Below are 13272 nucleotides of genomic sequence, written 5' to 3' on the forward strand. Positions count from 1 at the left end.
TAATCTTCAATGAATGAATCATAATAGTTGGCACCCGATTTACATGTGATCGGAGATGGACCCCACACATCAGAATGCACAATATCAAAGGGAGCAACCTAACGAGTGACACTTTTATCAAATGGTAAAGCAAAAAAAATCCCAGTTTACACCCACAACAATCAGAAATAGGACTAATATCACTAAAGTCCCATGTTTTTGGCACTAACTTGGAAAAATCCCTGAATTTAATTTTTCATTTACTGTGACCACGATATTTTCTTGGAATTATCGTTTGAGAGCTTATACCCGGTCACCAACAGGTAACATGTACCATCCGGTCACAACTAAGCTATTACCTATCCATCACCTTTCACGAACCATCATTGCTAAAGGGTTTCATGCATTCGAGAAGGGTTTGACGTTGAGAAGGGTTTCACAGTCCCCAATTTCGCAATTTTGAAGCTCCAAAATCATTGGTGAAGTAAAGTGGAGTAGAAAAGTATGTGTATCGAAACAGAAATTGATGATTCTAAGGGTGGTTATCTTCGTCAATGGAGTTCCAAGTTTGGACTAACAAGTTATTATTATTATTTTTTGATGAAACAGATGGCTTCTACTTCTGGAACTAAGAAGCGTAAAGGGCCTAAGCTCCCTGAAAAGACATACCTTTCAGACTCTGACTCCGATGATGATGTATTTGACTTTAGCTTCTTGGATTTTTCTGAAGAAACTTTCAAAGCACCCTCAAAACTCTGTGATGATCATTTTCTTAACTTATTGTATGAAGAAAACATATTAAGGAGGAGTATTGATGGAACAGTGGACGATGGAGACATTCCTGGTGTCCAACAAAATGAGCATGCCCACTTAGATGAGGACGATGAAGATGTTGGTGTGGAGTATTGGGTGCATGATCCCAATGTTGACTGGAAAGAGATGAGGCCCCGATTAGGAGACTGTTATGAATCCCCTGCTCAACTCAGGTTTGCTTTAACTAACTATGCAATCCATGGAGGGTATCAGCTTTATTTTGAAAAAAAGTGATAGGGTGAGGGTTATAGCTAAGTGTGGTAGTGGATGCAGTGATAATAATAAAAAAATGCAGTGTCCATTTAGGTTTGCAGTTGGATGGAAGTACAATGAAAGGACATATAGGGTAAAGGTGTGTTAATAGATAACAATGGAAGAGTTAGAAACTAGGCGATCAAATAGAGAATATAACTAGGAAAATATATGTGATATGGTGAATACACTATATGGTGATCGTAGAATTGTGGGGAGTGACAGGGAAGGGAGGATCGATAGAATCTGAGATGATGCTTGGTCGACAGACCCTTTTGTTGCCGTAGCGATGGCAAGTCATCAGACGTCGGCGAAGGGTGGAGGACAGTGGCCTAATCGAGGGAAGGCGTGCCATGAGCGGGTTCTCGTTTTAATGATTAAGGAAGAAGAGAAGCGTGGAAGCGATTAGAGCACAAAAGGGGAAATATTGTCTATCTTATCCACTTGACTTAATTTTGTGGATAACTGAATCAGATAGTAATGGAACGAATAAGAGGTATTAAATAGTAGTATCAAATGCTCCCACTCAGACTGCCTGACTCTAATATATGTATGTTATGTTTAGTGTGGATGATGAAACAATATTTTTATCTACAACCCAAATTCTATCTCAAGCTTCTATCATTACCCATTTCATTTTTAATTTGAAAGAAACTATTGTTTTTAAAACTATTCACTAAAAAAATCATGAAATGGTCCTTTTTAACAACACATAATCAACATTATTGAGAATATAAGCAAATGAGTACGTAACCCATGATATTCCATTATTAATCAGTGATATGAATGTTTTGTATGACATAAACTCGTGAATGGAACATGATGGAATAGAAAGAAAAAAAAAGCATGAAGCTCTAGGTGACCACATGTTAATTCATTCATGGCAAGTATTGGCCTGATTCGACCTTGTTTACTCTGATTTGGTTGATGCGATTTTCAGATCACATTTAGCGAATAAAACTTGGCACAATTATTTTCAAGTTTGATGCTCATGAAATGAATTTATATTTGTAAATTATAAGTTAATACAATGATATGGATGTTTAACAAATTGCTTAACTCTCATTTTCCTCTTTTCACTTATAAAGTTTTTGTTATTTATTCTAAGAAATGTCTACTATGCCATCTTAATTATATGCTTGGGAAAGGGAAAGTATTTTAAAATCTAAATTAAATATAACAAACCTTATCAATATAAAATTATACTTAACAACTCAATAGCTAAATTTCTAATATTTTGACTCATTTAATATAGTCTTCAACATCCTACATTGATACGTTGTACTTTATCAGTATTTCAGAAACAGTACACTTACTAACTCATCATCATTTCATTAGGCACACTAACCAAAGACCTTAAAGTACAAACTCCATCACAAAAACCACCTACCCAACATTCAACAAAACAAACACCACAACACTAACAATCAATCAAATCAAATCCAATCCAATCCCACAACATTTCATTCTAAATTTCTAACCTTCTTCCTCGTACTCAACACCATCCTCCTCTTCCTCCTCATACTCACCTTCCTCATCAGCAGTCGCATCCTGATACTGCTGATACTCAGAAACCAAATCATTCATATTACTCTCCGCTTCCGTGAACTCCATCTCATCCATTCCTTCACCCGTATACCAATGCAAAAACGCCTTCCTCCTAAACATAGCAGTAAACTGCTCACTCACACGCCTAAACATCTCCTGAATAGAAGTCGAGTTCCCAATAAAAGTGGAAGCCATTTTAAGACCCGTGGGAGGAATATCACAAACGGTTGACTTCACGTTATTAGGAATCCATTCAACAAAATAAGACGAGTTTTTGTTTTGGACATTGATCATTTGTTCATCCACTTCTTTCGTGCTCATTTTGCCTCGGAACATTGCCGATGCTGTTAGGTATCGTCCGTGGCGAGGGTCCGCCGCACACATCATGTTCTTCGCGTCCCACATTTGTTGTGTGAGTTCCGGGACGGTTAAGGCGCGGTATTGCTGGGACCCGCGGGAGGTCAGAGGGGCAAAACCGACCATGAAAAAGTGGAGGCGCGGGAACGGGATTAGGTTGACCGCCAGTTTACGGAGGTCAGAGTTGAGTTGACCCGGAAACCGGAGGCAGCAGGTGACACCGCTCATGGTGGCTGAGATTAGGTGGTTTAAATCTCCAACTGACAACAAAAACCCACAATCAGTTTATTAAATACAGTATATATATATTTTTTTTTATTTAACCAAAATGGCTAAGGAAAAAGTTTATAGGACCAGAATTGTAAAATCAGATATACTCAGGTACCAAAAAGGTAATTAACTTTAAAACATTTTTAGATGGGAAAATATTTTATTTCTTTTTGGGTTTCGTGTAAAGAGTGTTTAGTAAAATGAAGCAACCCATCACGTGAAAGGCTGAATTTTGACAACTGTTTGGATAAAAAAAAAAGAGACAGAAAGAGAATCTTTGCTTAGGTGGGAATCACATGACTTGACGACTACAACACGAAATGCTTTGACTAACTACAACTACAAATCTGATCAAGAATCAGCCATATAATAAATTTGGTTGTTTTGAAACGTCAAGAAACTCGTACACTTATTAATCATTGGTTGGATTTTTTATTTTTTTTTAATAAATGTTGAATCTTGGGGAGTATATTGGACTTACAGCTGGGTGTAGTGAGCTTCAGTGTGCGGAAACAGATGTCATACAGAGCTTCGTTGTCCAGAACCATGCATTCATCGGCGTTTTCAACCAGTTGATGAACTGATAAAGTCGCATTGTAGGGCTCCACCACTGTGTCGGAGACTTTGGGGGAAGGGAAAACTGAGAAAGTGAGCATCATCCGATCGGGATATTCTTCCCTGATCTTGGATATCAGCAAAGTCCCCATCCCGGAGCCTGTTCCTCCTCCCAATGAATGGCATACCTGAAACCCTGTTACCAATAGAATACATCAAATGCTATAAATCGTCAGTTTATTCCCTAATTTTGGGGGTGGAGGTGGGATACTGTAATTGAATCATGGGAAGAAGTGAGTGGCATTTCTAGTCATACATGTACTACCTTGAGATTATACTAATCATGTTCCCTTTGAGGGATCTAAAATTCTAATGATTTGAAAATGAAAAATTGCATGAACCGATGGAAGATAACTGCAAATGGTCCAATGTATAATTGATGTAAGAAAAGCACAAATCAAATGACGATAATTGCAATGTTATCGCTGATTTATATGCATGTATCGAGAGCACTAGATCTAATTATGGAACCTTAGTTTTCCAGAGAGTAAAATCGTTGCAACGCTAAAATCAAAATGCTAAGATCGTTTCATCATCAAATCGTGCTAAAAGTAAATTCCAAAACTAAACATATCCGTTCGAATCAGGGGGCATGCTTCCGCAACTACATTGATCTATCTCATCGGCGAACATTCAGTAATTGAATTGAATTGCAAATACGAGAGAGATAGAGAGAGAAGTAACCTTGGAGGCAATCGCAGTTTTCGGCTTCTTTGCGAACAACATCAAGAACAGAATCAATAAGTTCTGCCCCTTCTGTATAATGTCCTTTCGCCCAGTTATTACCGGCACCAGACTGTCCAAACACGAAGTTATCAGGGCGGAAGATCTGACCGTAGGGACCAGATCGGACGCTGTCCATGGTACCTGGTTCGAGGTCCATGAGGATGGCGCGTGGAACAAACCTCCCACAACTGGCTTCGTTGTAGTAGACATTAACCCGCTCGAGCTGAAGATCCTGGTCGCCGCTGTAACGTCCGGTGGAGTCGATGCCATGCTCAGCGCAGACGACTTCCCAGAACTTGGCTCCGATCTGGTTGCCGCATTGTCCGCCCTGAATATGGAGGATTTCTCTCATGATTTTGTTGGGGATTTAGATGGAGAGAAAGCGAGCGAGTATCTGTTGTGTGTGTGTGTGTGTGTGTTTTCAGGAGAATTAGGAGGAGGGTTTATATACACGAACGGGGGAAGAATCCTTGTTCGGAGAGGGAGATTTAAAAGCTCTTTGGAATCACATGCTTCAAGAAAACCCGGTTCTGTAACAATACATGGGTAATTTTGTAATTTTGTTGGGTTATTTATTTTTTATTTTTTTTTATTGGGTTACTATACTCGAGCCTTTAGATGAGATGATTTGTTGCGGAAATACAATTCTAATTGGCGAAGAATGTTCACAACAACATCAAGGCCTCTAATTTATCTCATTAGGTAAATTCATTTATTTTGTTTTTATAATCTCTAAAGCTCATACAATATACTTTTTTATTTTTTATTTTCTGCCGAAAAACAAAAGATTAGTACAAGGCAGAATTTTTTTTGAAAAAATTCATAGTTTTCAAGGTAGTTCAAGATTTTCGAACTTGTTCTTGTTTTCAAAAATACAATGCTCGTGATTTTCAAACTAGTTGAAGATTTTTGAGGGTACTAGCAAATAATAACATATTTCTAATTGTGCACATAATAACATATATACGAAGATATAAGGTATTTTACTTTTCAAAGGGTAATTTTCGAAACCATAGATGACATCACCCTTAATAGAGGGGAGCCTTTGTAGTTTGTAATGCATTTGAAAACATTAGTACATCTTCGAAAATCCATATATTTGAAGATCATGGTCAGATTTTGATATTTTAAAAAAAATGGTTAGGATATGAGAAACGTTTTTTTTTTTTTTTGTGTGTGTGTGTGTTAATGTGGTCAATATCTTTTTTTATATAAAAATATATTTTATATGTGTCATAGGTACTCCAGTTGAGTAAAAAGACGTTCTTCAAATGGATTTGACAATTAGATATTACCTTTGAATCGATTAGCATTTAACACGTTTGATACAGCCTCTAACAGTCTTTGAACAATTAAGGAACCATACTTTATATGAACTATTAAGATGTTTGAATCATTCAATAATAAATGATTAATTTTATCAAACAATCACTTATATGTTTTTGTAATACACTTCATCCAACATCCTTTTAGGTAAACTCGATCGATAGAAAATTTTCCTTGAGAAATTGGATGGAACTCTTTTACAGAAACGCAAAAGAAACATTAAATCCAAGTCTTTCATATGTTAAACATGACTTTTGATGTATTAAGACCAAGTAGTTTTATTTGACGAATTAATGGTCTATGAGTAAATGAAGATTAGGTATGGGTGGAAAATGAAGTGGATGATGGACATAGACCATAGTGAGTGTTAAGGCTGCACACACATGTTTTTTGTAATGGTCAAGCTAAGTAGTTGGAGTAAGCGGCAAGTGAACTTTCTATGTGGCTGCATCTGCACGTGTCCTCTTTCTCACAGAGCATCAATTGGGGGCCTATATACAGCAATGATCCATGTGTAAATTGTTCGTTTAAATATATGAAATGACTAATATAGCGTAACATAGAGTAAATGCAAGAAAAAGTTTTAGTTTTCTAGTCACCAAGAAGTCATCATGGCCTCAGATTTTCCTAAAAACAAACAAAAACCATTTTGAAGTTTTTACCTTCTAGTCAGAGCGAATCAGTAGGTGATATCACCTTACCAGTGATTATTTAAATCCGGACAGTGTCATGAGAATGAGAAAAGATAATTGTCAACTTAATAAAATATTCTTTATGTTTGTTATCATCTAATGACTTCAATTTCTTTGAATGATATGATAATCCAAAACTATTTTACCAATGTTTTTAATTGATCAGATATATTATTTAATGAGGTAATTGGCATATCTACAACCAAAAAATAATTAACTTTGAAACTTCATTCAATTTAAGTTATATTTGGCTAGCTAAAAAACTAGCCAGTAAAAAAATAACGTTTACTAAAAATAACTGGTAAACTGACTAGAATATATAAAATAACATATAAAGATATATAGAAAAAATATTTTTCTTATAATTAATAAAAGACAGATCTATAAGTTAATTGAAAAGCTTTCCTTATAAGTTATTTTTTATCTTATCTATCATTACAACTTAAAAAAAACTCAAAAAAATAAATTGGATTATAAGATTGCACGGTGTGGGTGCGATCCAAGACCGCACTTCGTGCCACATAGGACGGGAACACCGCCCTAGACCGCGGTCTGGTGCGGTCTTGGCCGCAGTGTGGTCCTCCAAAGCCGTGTGTTTTGATTGGTTGAAAAAGGATTGATCCGTTGAGCATTTAAACTTTATTTATTTATTTATTTTTATTTTTTTGCTTTTTCTTTCCTATATATATACATACCAATTTAATTTTTTTTTCACAACACAATCTCCTCTCTCTCTCAATTTTTTTTTTTAAATCACCATTCTCTCAAAAAAAATTTACGTAGTTTGCTTTAGTTATTGTATTTATGTTTTTTAAGTTTCTAGGATTATTTAAATGTCATTTGTGTGGGTTTTTTTTTAGTAACGCAATGTACTGTTTTTTTTTTTTAAATTTTCAAGTAATGAAAAATTATGTTTTTTTAATTAAAATAGAAGTTATATTAAATTAAAATAGTTTAAAAAAAAGGAAGTTTTATTAAATTAAAATACTTTAAAAAAAAATGAAAAGTGTGACAGGAACCACACTTGAGTGGTAAAAAGTGACATGACGCTTATATGGCGGGGAGGGAGTGCGGTTTCGGTGGCACCACTCCCTCCAGCCTAAGATAGTTATGAGTTATTTTTTGTAGTACACCTTTTAATTGGTCATTTTTTTTAACAACAAATGTACAAATGAATGATGAGAAAACAACAATCATGTTTTAAAACCAACCCAACTAATTAATAACATTTTTATGTCTATGATAGTATGATTACATCAAGAAAAGACTAAGTATGTATAATGCAAATTGAAAATCCAATGTTCAAAGACATGTAAAAGCAATATTCTAAAACAAAAATATTATAACAAAATCACATGATGGAGAAAGTAATTTGTTTTCTATGACTTGAAAATATCTAAATCGGTCTACCTGTAAAACCGATCCATGCCCGTCATGAAAACATATATTTAAGAACATAAAAGCGACTTAAGACTCCAAGATCAAACCATGTTAATTGTTAAATTGGATTCTTCGAATCATCTCAATATCTTATTTTTATAGCTAATCAGGAAAGGACGAATAATTTATATTTCTCTCCATATATGAAACTGTATAAGAGAGGTATAGATCAATCGTTAGAAGGTCAAAATTTGTAAATCACATATTCACATATTTCCAAGGTTCCAGAAATAACAAAAATACCAATTCATATTCTTTGGCTACGGTGTTATTTTTTCACAAATCAAATACAAACCTTTGATTATACCCTAAAAAAGGATCTTAAAGACCAATTTGTGTGTTTAAGCACATACCCGTCCCCGTACTTCCTTCTCCTCCAATTCTATCATCTTTTCACTTTTAAATATATTATAGTTAAAAAATAAATATCTTTATTGGTTCTTGTTCGTGGAAACATGGTAATTTTCTTAATTTCTCTCTCTCTCTCTCTCTCTCTCTCTCTCTATATATATATATATATATATATATATATATATATATATATATGTGTGTGTGTGTGTGTGTGTGAGATAAAGAAAGTTTTATGTCTTATGATACATGACACGTAGACCGGACTAACTTAGACCAGACTCTCTTAGGATTATTGGCATGAAAACTTTACGAAGTTTCACTTTTGTATTTAATTGGTCATTTAATTATTTTTACCCTCTAAGGTAATTTAACTTAGATAATATAGTTTTATTAAGTTATTTTGTGAATTTTCAAATGATGTCTCCGTCTAATAAGTTGATGTGGAGTCCACTTAGACTAATAAAAAGCTGACGTGGACTTCATTTCGACTAATAATGTTGATGTGGACTCCATTTAGACTAATAATGTTGTTGCAGACCTCTATTGAGAAAAAAAACTTTCTTCAAGCTAACAAAGATCATGGGATCTCTCCTTGTTGCATCTGATGGAACTCAAAGAAGCTTTGGGGGGGGGGGGGGGGGGGTGGATCTGGTGTGATGTAATTTGAACCTATTTTGTATTGAACCATCTCGCGAATTATTTTCTCGTAGAATTGAAGACAAAATGTGTTCAAATACAAATCTTGTATATTGTGGAGCAAAATTTTGTCTCCTGCCGTTTGGTTTATAAACATTGTCATTAAACTCATTTGCGTCTTCATAGGAAAGAACTGGATTGCCGTTTGGTTTATAAACATTGTCATTAAACTCATTTGCGTCTTCATAGGAAAGAACTGGATTGTTGAGTTGTTGGATTGCTTCATCAAGATAAATCAGATTATCAAGGGATTTTGAGATGAAGGAATTTACCCGGATATCGATTAACCATATAGGGTATCCCACATATCATAACCGAGAGCTAATTTGACCATCAAATAGTCAAAAGTAAAAAGGTTAAATGCAAGCATTTTACATTAGAACGCACATATACAACTATACAATTTACAAAAATAAGTATGTGAAGAAAAAATTATTACATTTAATTTCCAAAAGGGTTTAATTGTCTAATTTGCATCACAACTCCATCCCCTTTCACTGAAAAAGCACCGAAGCTATTACAAAATCCTCCCTTTTAATTGATCAAATATATTATTTAATGAGGTAATTGGCATATCTACAACCAAAAAATAATTAACTTTGAAACTTCATTCAATTTAAGTTATATTTGGCTAGCTAAAAAACTAGCCAGTAAAAAAATAATGTTTGCTAAAAATAACTGATAAACTGACTAGAATATATAAAATAACATATAAAGATATATAGAAAAAATATTTTTCTTATAATTAATAAAAGACAGATCTATAAGTTAATTGAAAAGCTTTCCTTATAAGTTATTTTTTATCTTATCTATCATTACAAATTAAAAAAAAAAACTCAAAAAAATAAGTTGGATTATAAGATTGCACGGTGTGGGTGCGATCCAACACCGCACTTCGTGCCACATAGGACGGGAACACCGCCCTAGACCGCGGTCTGGTGCGGTCTTGGCCGCAGTGTGATCCTCCAAAGCCGTGTGTTTTGATTGGTTGAAAAAGGATTGATCCGTTGAGCATTTAAACTTTATTTATTTATTTATTTATTTATTTTTTGCTTTTTCTTTCCTATATATATACATACCAATTTAATTTTTTTTTCACAACACAATCTCCTCTCTCTCTCAATTTTGATTTTTTTTTAAATCACCACTCTCTCAAAAAAAATTTACGTAGTTTGCTTTAGTTATTGTATTTATGTTTTTTAAGTTTCTAGGATTATTTAAATGTCATTTGTGTGGGGTTTTTTTTTAGTAACGCAATGTACTGTTTTTTTTTTTTAATTTTCAAGTAATGAAAAATTATGTTTTTTTAATTAAAATAGAAGTTATATTAAATTAAAATAGTTTAAAAAAAGGAAGTTTTATTAAATTAAAATACTTTAAAAAAAAATGAAAAGTGTGACAGGAACCACACTTGAGTGGTAAAAAGTGACATGACGCTTATATGGCGGGGGAGGGAGTGCGGTTTCGGTGGCACCACTCCCTCCAGCCTAAGATAGTTATGAGTTATTTTTTGTAGTACACCTTTTAATTGGTCATTTTTTTTAACAACAAATGTACAAATGAATGATGAGAAAACAACAATCATGTTTTAAAACCAACCCAACTAATTAATAACATTTTTATGTCTATGATAGTATGATTACATCAAGAAAAGACTAAGTATGTATAATGCAAATTGAAAATTCAATGTTCAAAGACATGTAAAAGCAATATTCTAAAACAAAAATATTATAACAAAATCACATGATGGAGAAATTAATTTGTTTTCTATGACTTGAAAATATCTAAATCGGTCTACCTGCAAAACCGATCCATGCCCGTCATGAAAACATATATTTAAGAACATAAAAGCGACTTAAGACTCCAAGATCAAACCATGTTAATTGTTAAATTGGATTCTTCGAATCATCTCAATATCTTATTTTTATAGCTAATCAGGAAAGGACGAATAATTTATATTTCTCTCCATATATGAAACTGTATAAGAGAGGTATAGATCAATCGTTAGAAGGTCAAAATTTGTAAATCACATATTCACATATTTCCAAGGTTCCAGAAATAACAAAAATACCAATTCATATTCTTTGGCTACGGTGTTATTTTTTCACAAATCAAATACAAACCTTTGATTATACCCTAAAAAAGGATCTTAAAGACCAATTTGTGGGTTTAAGCACATACCCGTCCCCGTACTTCCTTCTCCTCCAATTCTATCATCTTTTCACTTTTAAATATATTATAGTTAAAAAATAAATATCTTTATTGGTTCTTGTTCGTGGAAACATGGTAATTTTCTTAATTTCTCTCTCTCTCTCTCTCTATATATATATATATATATATATATATATATATATATATATATATATATATATATATGTGTGTGTGTGTGTGTGTGTGTGTGTGTGTGAGATAAAGAAAGTTTTATGTCTTATGATACATGACACGTAGACCGGACTAACTTAGACCAGACTCTCTTAGGATTATTGGCATGAAAACTTTACGAAGTTTCACTTTTGTATTTAATTGGTCATTTAATTATTTTTACCCTCTAAGGTAATTTAACTTAGATAATATAGTTTTATTAAGTGATTTTGTGAATTTTCAAATGATGTCTCCGTCTAATAAGTTGATGTGGAGTCCACTTAGACTAATAAAAAGCTGACGTGGACTTCATTTCGACTAATAATGTTGATGTGGACTCCATTTAGACTAATAATGTTGTTGCAGACCTCTATTGAGAAAAAAAAACTTTCTTCAAGCTAACAAAGATCATGGGATCTCTCCTTGTTGCATCTGATGGAACTCAAAGAAGCTTTGGGGGGGGGGGGGGGGGGGGGGGGATCTGGTGTGATGTAATTTGAACCTATTTTGCATTGAACCATCTCGCGAATTATTTTCTCGTAGAATTGAAGACAAAATGTGTTCAAATACAAATCTTGTATATTGTCGAGCAAAAATTTGTCTCCTGCCGTTTGGTTTATAAACATTGTCATTAAACTCATTTGCGTCTTCAATGGAAAGAACTGGATTGTTGAGTGGTTGGATTGCTTCATCAAGATAAATCAGATTATCAAGGGATTTTGAGATGAAGGAATCTACCCGCATATCGATTAACCATATAGGGTATCCCACATATCATAACCGAGAGCTAATTTGACCATCAAATAGTCAAAAGTATAAAGGTTCAATGCAAGCATTTTACATTAGAACGCACATATACAACTATACAATTTACAAAAATAAGTATGTGAAGAAAAAATTATTACATTTAATTTCCAAAAGGGTTTAATTGTCTAATTTGCATCACAACTCCATCCCCTTTCACTGAAAAAGCACCGAAGCTATTACAAAATCCTCCCTTTTATAGCTCCATTTTTTCCACACAAAGTTCTCACAAAATCAATACTCTAGTTTTCCCGATGATGGAGGTTTTCAGCATGCTCAAGTTTTGGAGGTACACCGAAGGTAGAGATCCAACCGCCATCGGAGACTTTGATTCCAATTTCGACAACGATGAGTTGTTCTTCGATTTGGTGTTCACTAATCCATGTGATGAAACGACAACGATTATGATGCGTCTCCTAATGTCAACCTCTTTGGCGGTGATTCTAAATTGAGTTTCAAATTTTTGTATCCTAATGAGGTTTATTCCAAGAATAGGCGGAAGATTTTGCCTCCCGATTCACTGAAATCTCCTCGAGCGTTGATTCCAGGGGTTCTGAACAACAAATCGAGATTAGACAAGGAAAATTTCAAAATCGAAGAAGTTAAGATTGGATCATTGCTGAAAAGAGATAACAATTTGAGAGATGTGTATAAAACAGGAGAGATAAAGAAGAGGGGACACGGTAGAAAAACTCTACCTATTACCTAGCTTCCAATTCAATTGATAAATCCATGTGGATTTAATAAGGTAGAAGGAATACGTAGGAAAAACCTCCACATTAGTTGGATAACGTTCTAATGTACTCCTAATAATGTTTATTGAACATGATTATGCTAAAGCGGCATCCAATATTGTTATGAATGATGAGTGCAAGCTAAAGTTCTTGGAATTGAAAAGGAGAAACTATCAATTCATAGTTTTCAAGATCAAAGGCAAAACACAAGAAGTTGTTGTGGAGAAACTAGGTCGGCCAAATGAAAATTATAATGATCTTTAGAACAACTTACCTAGTAATGAATGTCAATATGCTATTTATGACTT

General features: G+C 33.9%; 1 protein-coding gene across 1 annotated transcript; it reads right to left on the minus strand.

Annotated features, from left to right (window-relative positions):
* Positions 1 to 2356: 2356 nt before the first annotated feature.
* On the minus strand, positions 2357 to 5036 carry LOC144999802 (tubulin beta-1 chain-like). The gene is made up of 3 exons (XM_078958961.1): positions 4519 to 5036; positions 3701 to 3970; positions 2357 to 3209 (listed from the first exon to the last, which is right to left on the minus strand). Exons 1-3 carry the CDS (start codon positions 4910 to 4912, stop codon positions 2521 to 2523), a joined length of 1353 nt encoding a protein of 450 aa, XP_078815087.1. The 5' UTR covers positions 4913 to 5036; the 3' UTR covers positions 2357 to 2520.
* Positions 5037 to 13272: the final 8236 nt, after the last annotated feature.

This window comes from Lactuca saligna, chromosome 6 (genome assembly GCF_052625555.1).
Source record: "Lactuca saligna cultivar CGN05327 chromosome 6, ASM5262555v1, whole genome shotgun sequence".
Taxonomy (NCBI): Eukaryota; Viridiplantae; Streptophyta; class Magnoliopsida; order Asterales; family Asteraceae; genus Lactuca; species Lactuca saligna.

Excerpts from the sequence above, each read along its gene's own strand:
- LOC144999802 (XM_078958961.1), bottom strand. The coding sequence starts at position 4,912 with ATGAGAGAAATCCTCCATATTCAGGGCGGACAATGCGGCAACCAGATC. Across the intron at positions 3,971-4,518 it reads AAACTGCGATTGCCTCCAAG|GGTTTCAGGTATGCCATTCA; the intron begins GTTACTTCTCTC and ends TATTGGTAACAG. Across the intron at positions 3,210-3,700 it reads GAAGCTCACTACACCCAGCT|TTGGAGATTTAAACCACCTA; the intron begins GTAAGTCCAATA and ends TTTTGTTGTCAG.